At 30.3% G+C, this 14,672-nt stretch overlaps 1 protein-coding gene across 2 annotated transcripts in view; it reads right to left on the bottom strand.

Moving 5' to 3' along the window:
* The window catches only part of Cd2ap (CD2 associated protein), a 129,510-nt gene that overhangs the window by 12,600 nt on the left and 102,238 nt on the right, over positions 1–14,672 (bottom strand). For both annotated transcript variants that reach the window (XM_071613330.1, XM_027938246.2), the window contains 3 exons: positions 8,889–9,051; positions 8,178–8,320; positions 367–479 (listed from right to left, as the gene is read on the bottom strand). In XM_071613330.1, coding sequence (XP_071469431.1) covers positions 367–479; positions 8,178–8,320; positions 8,889–9,051 — 419 coding nt within the window. The remainder of the gene's footprint in view (positions 1–366; positions 480–8,177; positions 8,321–8,888; positions 9,052–14,672) is intronic.

A 14,672-nucleotide genomic window follows, 5' to 3' on the forward strand; every position in this document is an offset into this window, starting at 1 on the left:
GCTACAAAAAAATCCTGAATATTTCCGAAGAAAAAAAATTCTCATTTTACCCTAAAATGAGTTATCTTCCACTTTTCAATCTTGATCACTATTGTTAGATTAGTAGATTGAACAGGTTCCCTGTCCTCATTTGACCCTGGGCTGTGTGGTTATGGTCTCATAACAAATAATCTATTCCAGACCATACTGAAGAACATACCTCTTTCCTTGTTATTTTCTTATACATCAGCATTTGCCATTTGACCGTAAGAGGTGCCTTTCCTGATTTATTTAGATGTAGCTATAAAACCTCTCATTTTCTCATCTTCAAATGGACTTTGTATTTGCTAAATCTTCTGAGTTTTCCTATAGTTAAGTGTAACTCACAGAATGTCCACCATTGAAGCGACCAGGCAATCTTCTTCCAGGCATCTTCGGTCTATTTGCAGTGAGATGTAACAAGTTTTCTGAGGAAGCTATGTCATCAAAATTTACAACATCTAGAGAATAAAAATAAATATTGTCTACTGAGATATAATTGTACCTTTTAAAGGGTAAAAAGTAATGTTTCTGGCTTTTGAACAAAAAGAGTACCACTACTTTGAAGGACTAACAAGTTGACCTGTGCTTTTCATATGCATTTGGAAAACAACACCCTTAAGACACATTCTTTTTACTTAATACATTTTATAGTACAAGACTTTATAAACAATAAGGGTTATGTTTTCAATAGATATTTAGACTTCAACAAAAAGTTTCTATTGAAAGATAAATCTGTACCATAAACTGTAGTAACACAGAAACTATCATCTGAAGTTCTTGCTTATTTAAAAAAATGATCTACTTAAAACTTCTAATTAATTACAACATCATAAAATTTATTTTAAACTTAATATAGTGAACTGATATTCAAATTTTAAGGATTCAAGTGTATCTGGCACCTTGCTGCTCTCTATTTGCATTTTTCAGTGTAAAGCGAAAGTATGATTTTTACTGATTTATTTATTTTTGGTACCAGGGACTGAACCCAAGCATGCTTAACCACTGAGCAACATCCCCAGCACTTTCTATTTTTTTGAGACAGGGTCTCACTAAGTTGCTGAGGCTGGCTTTGAACTTGCAATCCTCCTGCCTCAGCCTCCCAAGCTGCTGAGATTACAGGCCAAAAGTATGATTTAACATGTCTTCATATGGGATGTTACAGTTAGAACTAAAACTGTTTAGCATCTATGCTTAAACATTACCATTTGTAGAAATCATAAGATAGTTTTAAATCTAAGGCAAATCAAATACCAAAGGAAAATGCTATAAAGATCAATCTGCTTCTCTACCATCAAAGGCTGAATGATCTTTGACCCAAAAATTTGGGTTTAAAGAAGAATCTAGTATAAGTCATACCTCTGAAAGAATGGTATGCATTACCTTGCCTTTTCCTAGATAATCCATAAAATCATGCTAAAGAAGTAGTTGTAACTCTGAAGCCCGGGTATCTATATATAATAAAAGAACCCTAGCAGTAATTCCTGATACTTCCATTGTTACTTATTACCTTGATTTAACCCAGATTCCAAGCCAGGGATATTAACCACAGCCAAATGGCAGCAGATATCCTAATTTTCCAGGCCTGGATTTTTTTTCTCCCCTTTAGCATTTGCCTGGATGGTTATAATACTTTGTTAGATACTACGATGTTGCAACAGTGATTTGTTATTGCTTAAAATATTCATCATCACCCTCAATGTTTAATTCATCAAATTTCATATAAAAATAATTTTTAAAATTTTGTATTAAGGAATAAGTGACACAAATGTAAGGCAAAAAAAGAGGCATCACTGTTTGGCAATATGTGTTTTAAAATTGGAAACATTGGTTGATTATTGCTAATGTTTTTCTATAGATTACATTGTGTGTTCTCTCTTTGATCAAGTCACTAAGATAATGTATCACAACAGACACTGCAATATATTAAGGTTAATTTTTTAGTCTTTTGGTGACTGTAACTATATAACAAGTCATAGCAAGAAATAAAGACTGCAGTGGAAAATGTATTATATAATCTAAAAAAGGTGTAATTTAAATATTTACTTATATAAAGGTCATTCTATCTGTAAATAATTGTTTTGTTTTGCTTTGGTGGTACTGGGGATTGAACCTAAGGGTACCCTACCATGGCACTACAACCTAGCCCTTTTTATTTTGAGACAAGATTTCACTAAATTGGTAGACGTCCTCAAAGTTGTAATCCTTATGCCTCAGCCACCCAAGTAGCTGGGATTACAGGTGGATGCTGTCTATATATTTGTAAATATCTTGAAAAAATCAGTATTTTTTAAAAAGAATGTTAAGAACAGGATACAATTGGTTAAAAATTTCTTTTTACACTGACAAATGTACACTGATAGCCCACAAAACACTTTGAAAAATAAAAATCAATCATTTTGGCCTGTAAAGATTATTTTCAAATGCATATTTAAGCAACTTGTAGAAAGAAAACAGAAAAACATGGAAGAAATTAAAAGAAATGAAAACGAAGGGTAAATAAACGTAGATTTACAAAATACACCATGCTTATATAATAGGCCTTCCAAATGTCCAGTTTGGGGACTACAACACCAAGACAATTTCACCATTCTAAAACTCTCTCAGGTTCTCCATTTATGCCATTATGTTAGTAATACAGAACAGTGCACATTTTTGACTCATAATATATCTAAATGCTTTTAAGTTTACTTAAAAGTGATAACAATGGATTTACACTATACAAATGGCACAAAAGGCATGACCATAACTTAACTCTTGTAATTACACCTCGTCACTCTGACAACTACTTGTGCTTTTGCATGTTGGTAGGAAGATATGGAACGTTTTTAAAAAGCCAAGTGAAATCTCCAATTTTAGGAGCAAATAACCTGATTTTTATGGTTGCCAAGGTTTGAAATTTTTAAAAAATCTTTGTTACAGGAATATTTTAGGCTGTAATCAAGAAAAATTTTCCAAAATGAACTTCATTTTATTTTAAAATGGAAAACCAAAAGGGTTAGAATAAATAGACAGACAGACATGTACACTTTCAGTAAAATTATAAAGAAAAAAAATCAATGTGCACCACCTATTTATACTGAATGTACTATTTTGATTTCTTTTATAAGTTGTTATCTTACCAAAATGGAGAAGGGTAGGATAATTTCCTGACACGTAAGAAGGAAAACATGGCAAACAGGCTAGGAAACAAAATCTGGAAAGAAAAGTCAAGGATAGGAATGTCTAGAAAAAAGACTAAACCAAAAAAATTATTTCACAAAGCAGGAAAAAGGAACAGTTGTAGAATGAATAGAAGCATTTCAATGTTTAGCATATAGCTACTGCAGGTTATGTAAACTTACACAAGATATGTATTAGATTTTTAGATTTCTGGGTCATTCAAAAGAAAAAGTTAAGATTAGTATTAATATCAATACACATTAAACTAGAAAGATGCCTTGTTTTATTACTCACTAAAAAATAAAGATAGTTTTTAAAAGAATGGCACAATACTTTAAGAGGCCAGTTTTATAAATCAATATTAACATCTCATAAAATAATTGTAACTAAAATTAAACCACCTTTCAGTCAGTCAATTCTAGTCTTTGGTGTATACAGAAATTACAATAAAGGAGGCAACTTTAATCCTATGATATTATAAAATAAAAATTACAAATATTATTTTAAAAATATCTCACTATAAAAATTCAATACAACCTTTAAAGTATCTTTATACATAAATAAAAATTTACCAAGGCCTTAATCAGTGATACTTTCTATAATATAATCGAGGAAACTATTATTAGAAACTAATTTTTTTAATCCTTGTTTAGATAAGAGACTCACTTTTGATAGCATCCTCTACTCAATAAGAACCTTATTATAAAAATCCCACCATAAATTCTTTCTGAAAGAAAGAAATCAGTTAATATTTGGAAAGTAATTCACACAAAAAGAGATAAAGTATAAAATAAAATGGAAAGGAGAGAATGCTTCCTTATTCCATAATGACTGCTTTGGGAATGAAGAACTTATGTTTTCTAAAATTTCATTTATTTTAAAATGTATTTTTATTAGTGAATTATACATAATCATGGGGTTCATTGTGACATATTTATATATCCACATAATAAAATTTGATCAATTTCCTTCTCCAGTACCTGCTCTTTCCTCTCCTCCTACCTTCCCCTGATTGCCTTCCTCTACTACACTGGTCTCCCTTCTATAACATTTCATTTTAATCCTGGAAGAACTTATCAAAAAAAAAAAAAAATCAAAAAAGATAAAATACTACACTGTAAAGGTAACTCATCAGCTGAACTAAATGTAACAGCTATGTTAGTACTAAAGTCTCTAGTATTTTAAAACTAATCTGAAAATAATTTACTTCTCAGAAAATTTATTATTGTAGAAGTATTTTAGAAAAATTCATTATTTTAAAAATATGTGGACCTTGTGAACTTTATAAATGACTAGCAGTGTCAGTGAGATTTTCCTTAAACTAATTTTTAATATAGTGTTTGAAAAAATGAAAAAAAAAAAACACTAAAATATAGTTCTTAGTAGCTCTGTAATTTGTAGTGCTATATAATATATGAGAACATACAAGGGGGAACTCAGTTATATCATGCCATTAAAAAGGGGAAAAGAAAATATTATTCTAGGAGTGACTTTCTTACATGTACAAAAGTCAGAATCTGTGTGTATATCTATATATAATTAGTATTATATATAAAGACATAAATGTTTATATGTAGTTTTATATAAACAGGACAATTTTATGTGATAATAAAATGAGGGCCATATGCCTTTTATAAATTAAAGGAACAGATTTCCATACCAGGTGTTCTAATGGGTATTAGTAGATGTACTGAATCATAAAATGTTAGCTAAGTAAGAAAACAGATTTTGAGGAGAAACTTATCAATAATAAAACCCACTTTTTTAAAATAGCAAAGTCAGTATACTTTATACTATATCATTTCTACTATATCTTTTACCTCAAATTATTACTTTAACTGAAAAATGTCAATAAGCTGGTTTCATATGTTTTACATTTTCTGTAAATTATGAATTAGTTTTATGCATTATTCTTAAAAGGTATATCTTCAAACTAAGTAGAAAATATGAAATTTACATAAACCTAGTGCGAAATTTAAAGCTGTACTTGAACTAAAACAATTTTTTAAGAAGTGTTAATAACTCACAGAAGAGTTAGAATAATACTTTTATATTTCAAGCACAGATATACTATTCCTAATCCAAAACCCCAAAATCAAATACACTAAAAAAAAAAAAAAAATCTACTTTTTAATGAGCATCAACATGATGCCACTCACAAGTAGAAATTTCTGCAGGAGACTTCATGTAATGGGTCACAGCCAAAACATGATTTATTGATAATACTGTACAAAATTACTTCAAAGCTACATGTATACCAAATATTTGAAACATAAAAGAATCTTATAATTTGCTTTGGTTCCCATCTCCAAGATATCTATCTCATTATACATATGTAAATATTCTAAATACACCCCTCCAAAACGAAATTCAAAATATTTCTAGTTCCAGACATTTTGGATAAGGGATTATGTATATGTAAATATCCCCCTCGCCCGCCATCCCCCTGCCATGTCAAAATAAATAAATAAATAAACTCTTAAGGCATTTCTTGTTCCAAACATTCTGGATAAGGGATACTTAACCTATACTAGGAACATATGACATTCTAATGGGGGAAAATAGTATACAAGGAAAGAATTAATGTTTAGGACATAAGCTGTTTACCACCTACAACTATGTCTTTTTTTTTTTTTTTTTTTTTTGTATGAGATATCAAACCCAGAGGCCCATAACCACTGAGCAACATCACAGCCCTTTTATGTATATATTTATTTAGAGACAAGATTTCACTGAGCTGAGTTGCTTAGGGCCTTGCTAAAGTGTTGAGGCCAACTCTGAACTCAGTGATAGCCCTACCTCAGATTCCAGAGCCACTGGTATTACAGGCCTGCAGCACCATGACCAACCAGCAACTCTTTTATCTTAGCATACTACCAGTATCTAAAAATATTTTCTGGGAATAAAGCAATTGTTTAGTAAACATTTGCTACTTAATATAAACTCAAATTCCCCAAATTTATATTTTCTAAACTTTGCAGGATAACAGTGTTTTATGCCAAAATTAGTTTTGTGAGCAAAATAAAAGACAGTTGCTTGGAAATTAGCTGCTAATTTTCTGATTTGTGTAAGTCTTAGCATCTTTACATTATTTCCTTATTTATTAAAAAAAATTTAAAAACAGAAATTAGAAATATTCAAACTCTGTTCCACAAAGCCTCTTTCTTTACATAAAGAATAAATAACCACTATGTCAATGAGGCAAAAAATGGAACAAAAACAAAGTTAAAAACTAAAACTTTCCAATCACCAACAGTTTGAAATAATTTTATATATATTATTTCCAACAGAAATACAAAAAAACAAAGTATGTTTGTTGTTGAATATACTTAGAAAAAGTCTTGGAAAAATGTGAAAATTAGTTTTATCTAAATTTTAAAAGATTTTTTCACTACTTTGAAATTAACTAAATAAAGCAAAAGTTGATACAAATAACAACAACAACAAAAAAAAAATACAGATTCCAAATGTTATTACTTTAATCCCCAAAGGACTCCACCAAAATTTTAAGTATTTTCTGATCAAGAATGTTGAAAATTCAAAGATAATACTAATAGTTTTTTTTAACTTATTTTGAAAGTTAAAATTGTATAAACAACCTTTTTTTTTCTTTAAGGATTATTTTTAGAAAACACTTTTCTGGCTATATTTTAAATCAAATGGAAAAATATGAGCTGACAAGAATCCATTTTTAACTACTAAGCTCCATAATAAAAAGATAAAGATTTTTTAAAAATACTTTTTTCATTTTTATTAAAATAGTAAATAAGTTAATTTTTACCAGATAAGAAATACTAAGTATATTTCAAGACTTTCTCAAACCTATAATCAACACCTCAATTCCCAGAAATGAGTAATGAATACAGCATCATAAAGGGCAGTTAATATCCAAATAAATGGATTATAAAGTATTCAAAAGACTGAAAGGAGGCAACACTTAAGACAGAGGCTTTGCATTGGCAAACTGAAAAGACAGAAGAAAAATAAGATCACCTGGAAAAAAGTTTGAAATGTAAATATAATACAGTGGGAAAAAAAATCTAAACGTAACTGAACTTGAAGTTCATAAAATGTTAACACGGGAGCAAAAACAAATACATTAAGACATTAAGATTTTTTAAAAAGAATATCACAGAGCACTTTATAGAAAAGGAATTTAAAGAGTTCTCTTTTGATTTATGTAATTGTACGTAGTTGATATGTCTATAGCTTACTGTTTAAATGTTAAACAGAGAAAAATAGCATCTGTTTCCTAGAGTTTACGTTGTAAAGATAAAATAAAAACATGAAAAAAGTGTTTTGAAAAATATAAAAAACTAAAAACTAATTTTGCAAGCACTATACAAAATAATAACCATTACCACAAATTATTATAATGATTATATAAAGCTTTTAATAGAGACACCTTTATCAAAACACCTGTTTCAAGTTTTTAATTTTTCAATTAATACAGTATAAAAAACGAGGAACATGTTTTTTAGTCAGTCCTAAAGCTTACAAAATAATATTTAGCAAAAAAAGTGACATGACTTCCTATATTGGAAAAAAAGTATCCCCAGATTAAGAGGAAATATCTAAAAAGTCTTATTAAATATAAGCTAGTTCGGCACTGAGAGCCTGTGTCATCTTATTTTTTAACTATTAAAACTAAACTGCATTTATAGGTGCCTGATTTAGGTAATATGGTCATTCTATTATAAAGGAAAGAAATAAAAGATGAATGAGCTTTTAACATGGATTTCAGTCTTTTGAACACTATGAAAACTTATTAATTCTGTATTATCATCAGTAGGAACCTTCTGATCAATAAGAACCATGAAGATTTGACCATTTATCTTCTTTATTTTTATACTTTGGTTAATACATTTAAGAAAATTTCAATGAATTTCCACTATAACTATCTACACAAAAATTGCATATACACTGCTTAGTTCCTAAAAACTGAGATTCCTTTGATTACTTCTTTTAATGTACTACCTACTTCCATGATGACTTACCTGTTTCTTTAGAACTTCTTGCTATAAATGAATCAAGGTCCACTGATTTTGGTCTAGGTGGTAACTGTTCGGATTCGGGCTTTGGTTTGGATACTGGCTCAGTTTCAAATTTTGATGAAACGGTAGAAACTTCTCCATTGATCCTGAAATGAGAAAAACGAACATACAAAATCACTTGAACTGAAAAACAACTTTTTTAAAAAATTGTGATTTGGTGCTGGGCACCTATAATCCCAGCGACTTGTGAGGCTGAGGCAGAAGGACTGTGAATTCAAAGCCAGCCTTAGCAATTTAGTGAGGCCTTAAGCAACTCAGCAAGACTCTGTCTCTAAATAAAATACAAAAACAAGTTGAGGATGTGGCTCAGTGGTTAAGCACCCCTGTGTTCAATCTCCAGTAACAAAAAAAAAAAAGGATTTGGTGACATTAAAGACTGTATAAACATAAGACAGATTGCTTTCTATTCTATAACACTATTTCCATAAAAGTAAACCTCTACTACAGTAGTGTTCACAATAAAATAAGAAATGTAAATATAGTTTGAGTGTATTCACCTACTGTGAGTATAACAATTAAGAACACTATTATAGTCTTTTGAGGAAATATAAACAATACTTTAAAAATTACTTTTGAGATTTAAAAAGGCAATAGAGTTCAGTTAGGTCAAAGGCAGGTAAATCAATAAGTAATTTAAAATTAGGTAAAACTTACTTGGCTACAGGAGGTGGTGGGGGAACTGGTTTTTCAGGTCGCTTTGGGTAAACTGTTCCAGGAGATCTTAATAAATTATTGGCTTTGGTGGGTGGAGTAGGCTTCTTGGGTGGGACCTGTGGAGCAGCTGGTTTAGAAGGTTTCTGTTCCAGTGTTTTTTCATCTGAAGATTTAAAAATATTTAACAAGTTATTAACAATCAAAACTATTTAGGTTTCTCTATTTATTGCAACTACTGTAAGGCAGCCATAGGCATGAACTCATTTTCTATAACCATATGTAAGTGCATTATTTCGTTTGTTTTAAAGTTACACTTTATTAAGCATCATGTAACTAAAAAAGTTTCCTTTAGTTGGGACAGAAATCATTAATAACCTTCTGATTAACAAATAATGCCTGCTTTTAATTATGTTCCCAGAATCCTCTGCTTTTAGGGGGTGATATTCTTTCTCAAATATACCACATATAATTGAACTACAAGCAGAAAATTATCTAGACTTGAGCCAGATTATTTTCTGAAATGGAAGTATAAGGAACTAAAAACAAAAAAGAACTGTAGTAGCATATAAAATTCTGATTTAAAAATCATAATGACAAAAAAAATCATAAAGACAAAAAAAAAATAGACCAAATGCTAAGAAAAAGTGACACTAGGCCAATTAGCCACATGAAGGAATACAGGCTTATATTTACAGTTCTTGCTACTGTACTAGGAATTTTATTAGCCCTGTTTCATGTAATAAATCCATCTGACAAATAAGAATATGCTGAATAAAGAATATTAAGAATAATGTCATGCCTTGTTAATAAAAATTTTATCACCAAAAAGGCATTGAACACTCTTTGGTGCTACATATACTTTTTCAGGTACTAAGAATAAATATTAAAAACTCACATATGTGCACATATAATTCAAATTCATGATACAACAGTTAGAACGTATCATAAGGTACATTTCCAAAAATAAGAAACTATTTAGTGCAAAACTGAATGATTCTACCTCTTCTTTGAAGTTTATTTGGTCTCTGAAAAGACTATCTATCAGAGGACCACAAACAATTTTATGAAATTTCCTATCAGAAATTGGTGGTCATCAAACCTGAAGAAACACCACAGGGCATGGTAAAAACTCCTCCTTTAAAATTATAAGTTTCACCTCACAAGAAAAAAATACAAAATACTATTTCCTCAGTCTTACCATTTACTTAATAACTCCCTTGGCTCTTGTGAAAAATATGAGTCCGTTGAAACTGATTATCATTTAGTACAAATATCTATTTTTATATGACCTCAAGACATAACAATGCATAAAAAATTATACCTAATTCTGACCCTAATCAAATAGAGCTTTCCTTGATATTTCAGAAAATATAAGAAAAACATTTTATAAAAAATAACCAGGAAAGGGATGGGGTATAGCTCAATGAGTGAGGGTTTTCTGGCAAGCACAGGATCCTAATGTTGGGGGAGAGAGGAAAGGGTGAAGGGATAAAGAAATAATATCAAAGAAAAAATGTCAAAGGCTAAACAGAGTTCACTAATTTTAACAGATTTACAAATAACTTGAAAATAGTTTTGTGTATAATTCCAAAACAACCCCCCCCAAAAAAAAACAACCACACTTAATATTCATGGAAATCAAAACAAAGAAAAAGATTAATTATTCCTGGTATGTCCAAGACTATATTACTAATAATACAATGGCAATGTACTTGAGTACTTATGTTATTTTTGTTGTTGTTGAGGACATTAACATAACAAAAAAATCAATAATTTTAAAATGAACAATTCAGTACCATTTCATATATTTGCAATGATATGCAACTATCAACTTTACAGAGTTCTAAAACACTTCTATTACTCCAAAAGAACAGTTTCTGTTAATCTATTACTCACCGTTCACCCCTCCATTTAATTCCTAACAATCAGTTATCTGCCTTCAAACTCTATGAATTTACCAATTCTGAATTATTTCCGACTTGTGAAATCATACAACATATAACCTTTAGTTCAAATTTAACATAATATTTTCGAGGTTCATCCTTATTGAAGCATTTATGTATATAACACAATCTGATATACCTTGAAGGACATTTTGATTGTTTCAATTAACATTCAGGTACAAGTATAAGTATACCTATTTTCAATTCTTTTGTCGGGTCATATAGTAATCCTACACTTAACTTTTTGAAGAATTATCAAACTTTGCTCACAACCACAAAACCATTTTATATTAGCATAGGCAATGTATACTCATTACTCCATGTCCTTGCCAACATATTATTTTCCTTTTTTTTTTTTTTTAAATTATAGTCATCCTAGTGGGCATAAAGTGGCAGCTCGTTCATTGTGGTTTTTATTTACATTTCCCTGAAGATGTTAAATATCTTGGCCATGTGCTTTTCAGCTATTTTTATATCTCCTTTAGGAAAATAATTATTTCAGTGTTTTTCCCACTTTCAATGTTTTTCTGTTGTTGAGTTGTAATATTTCTTTATATATTCCACATATAAATCTTTGTCAGATATCATTTGCAAATACTTTTTCATTCTAGAGGTTGTCTTTCCAATTTTAATAATGGCCTTTGATGCACAAAAATTTTAATTTTGATAAAGTCCAAGTTAATTTTTATTTGTTGAATGTGCTTTAGGTGTCAGATTGTATAAAGTACAAACTATTTCTGTTAATAATGCTCTGACATCAAATATGTAGAATTTATTCCCATACCAACCAATACCAGCTAGCATCCTAAAATCCCACCTGGAACAGATCCCACAAACCAAGGACTCAGTCCTCTAGCACTACCTCCATTTCAGATGTCAACTGCAAGTCTAACCCTTTCATGCTCCCAACTAAATGGATATAAATTAGAGGTTCCTATGACCTCCTCCTCAAGTTTGATATTTGCTGAATGGCTCACCTAACTCTGGAAGGCACTTTATTTCATATTTACCAATATTATAAAGGGTACAATTCAGAAACAGCCAGATAGATGAGATAATGTTACAGGGCAAGGTATGTGAAAAGAGGCACAGAGTTTCCATGCCTAGAATAGTGTATCCCATCTTTCCAGCACCTCAATGTATTTATTTACCAACCTAAACTTCAAACTTTTCAAACTTCACCTTTAAGGTTTCTGATGGCGATTTCATTAGGACAGCATGATTCAGTACATCATTGACCATTGGTGATTAACTCAATTTCTAGTCATTCTCCCCTCTCTAGAGGTCAGGTGATGGGGCTAAAAGTTTCAACACTATAATCATAAGGTTGGTTCCCTGGGCAGCCAGCTCCCATTTCTTATAGGCTTTAAAAAAGTTTATGAATTTAAGCTCACGTGTGGATGAAAAATATGTTATGAACTAACAAATCATGCACCAATCACCATTATCACTCATGAGATTCCAATGGTTTTACGAGCTATGTGTCAGGAACATAAATCAAATATTTCCTTCTTGTATTACAATATCACATGTATGTTAGAATCCATTGCCAAACTCAAGGTCATGAATATTTACCCCTATGTTTTCTTCCAAGAGTTTTGCTCTTATATTTAGGTTACTGATCCACTTTTGATTAGTTTTTATATACAGTGTGAGGTGGGGTTTCAACTTTATTCTGTTGCATGTAGCTATCCCAACTGTGAGAATTTTGGTCCAGTTAGAAATTCACTGAAACAAAAAGGAAATTCAGATTTTTAAAAAATATTCCTAAGTTAGCTATCTGAATGCCCAAGGAAAAATTATCTAAGATACAGATGTTAAGATAATTTAAGATATGGAAAAGAAGTAGTAATTATCATTAAGTATGTAAATATTTTTCACTAAAAAAACAGCTAAAATATAAGGATGCTATTAAAACATGCCCTTTTATAAGATAGGCAGAGAAAAACAAGTATCACATAATCTCACTCATATGTAACATCTAAAAAAGATGACTGACATATAAATAATAAATAAATAAATCTTCACCTCTACCTCACACTGTACAGATCTGAATTCAGAAACAGGTTACTTGGTGCTTATGATATATATATATATATATTTCAAACAACAATTTTAGCTGCTGTTAGCAAGAGATTGATCTTCGTTTGTCATTGCCAAAAGAACCCCTTATTTCAACTTTGAATTATATGTACTTCCTTTGCTTTTATGATAGGACTCTCTAATCATTCTCTTCTTATCTCTATGATTACTCCCCATCTGTTTTCAAGAGTCTCAGTTCACAGAAGAACATCTTACAGGGACCTATTTTAAGATTCTATGCTAAGCTCTCTTGCTATATTTACTCTAAGCAATCTTATTGAACAATCTTACCCATATTCATAAATTTAATAACTAACCTTCAGGATAACACCTGCTAAATAAATAACTGAACTCAGCCTTATTCTACTCCAGAACTAGTCTCCTTTTCATACAACCTATCTGATTTTCCCCTCCTTAAAATATTAAGATTGATTAGTCAACAAACCACTCTAATGTAGAACACCTGAATTGTTTCCTTATTGATAGACCCTAAATAAATCTCAACATTTTTAACAGACAATGTAACTGATTCATCCAAATGTACCCTACTTTTTATGATTACACTAAACTAATTGTTCACAGCATTCTTTTACACATCTTGTTGATCTGCAGGTGAACATGTGCCCCAAAATGATCCACAAAATTAAAAAAGAATTAATTCCATGGTTAGAGAGATGTTTTCCTCTCTTTCATGTCAAACAGATGAATTTTTCACTATCAGCATTCCTGTGACCACTAGGGAAGCCAATCTAAAGATAAAGTAGACAATAAGGATGAAAGAATATAAAGAGAAATATCATACAGGTCTATAATGAAATTACTGAGCTGCAGATCACATAAGTCTTCTGAACTTTCAATTATGTGAGATTGATTCCTTATTCCTCAGGTCAATCTGAATAACAATTTTCTGTTCTTGGGTTTGAAAACACTTCAGCTTCTTCTTAAAAAAAAAAAAAAAAAACCCATACAACTTTCACCATCCATACTAGAATACTAGAATAAAGTTTCAGAAGAACACTCCATGCTATGGAATCATTAAATTCTAAGAATCCTTCAAATTATTAAATAAATATTGTATTGAGAATCCCCTATGCATTATAAGTCTGCATCAGGTGCTAAACAACCAATAGCAAATAAAGTTCTGATATATACAAACAACCCTTTTTATTTCATGGAGTTTAGTCAAGTGTGGTGAAAAAAGACAACAAACACAAAATAAACATCTAAACTAATCTTTAGAAATTTGTACTTTTGGATAGAGTAGCAACAAAAAAGCAGCACCTGTAAAATGACAAGGAACTAGACATTAAAGATTCTGAGGGTACAATGAGTCCAGAGAAAGGATTCCAAGCTTGTGATAAATATTTAACTAGCAATTATCAGACTATTACTCTGAAGAATAAACTTTTAAAAATTCTTCATAGTAACTAGCAAAGACCCACTTGCCTTATAAAAACATACTTAGTGATTTTACATTTAATATTTAGTTAGAAGTCTGTTTCATCAGTAGGTAAGCATAATAAACAAATATTGTTCACTACCTTAAAAGGTCAATGTTATTTTTCAATTGAAACTGAAGTAATGCATATAGCAAAATAAAAAATATAAGTCCTATCACAGCTCTGTGTTTATAATTCCAAGTCACACACTGTAACGCCTCGAGCAATGCTTTTTTGGTTTATTTCTTTATTTCTTATGTTCCAGATAAGGATTTGAATTCAGTTCTTCCAATACTAAATGCCTTTAAATGGATATACAA

This window comes from Marmota flaviventris, chromosome 6 (genome assembly GCF_047511675.1).
Source record: "Marmota flaviventris isolate mMarFla1 chromosome 6, mMarFla1.hap1, whole genome shotgun sequence".
Taxonomy (NCBI): Eukaryota; Metazoa; Chordata; class Mammalia; order Rodentia; family Sciuridae; genus Marmota; species Marmota flaviventris.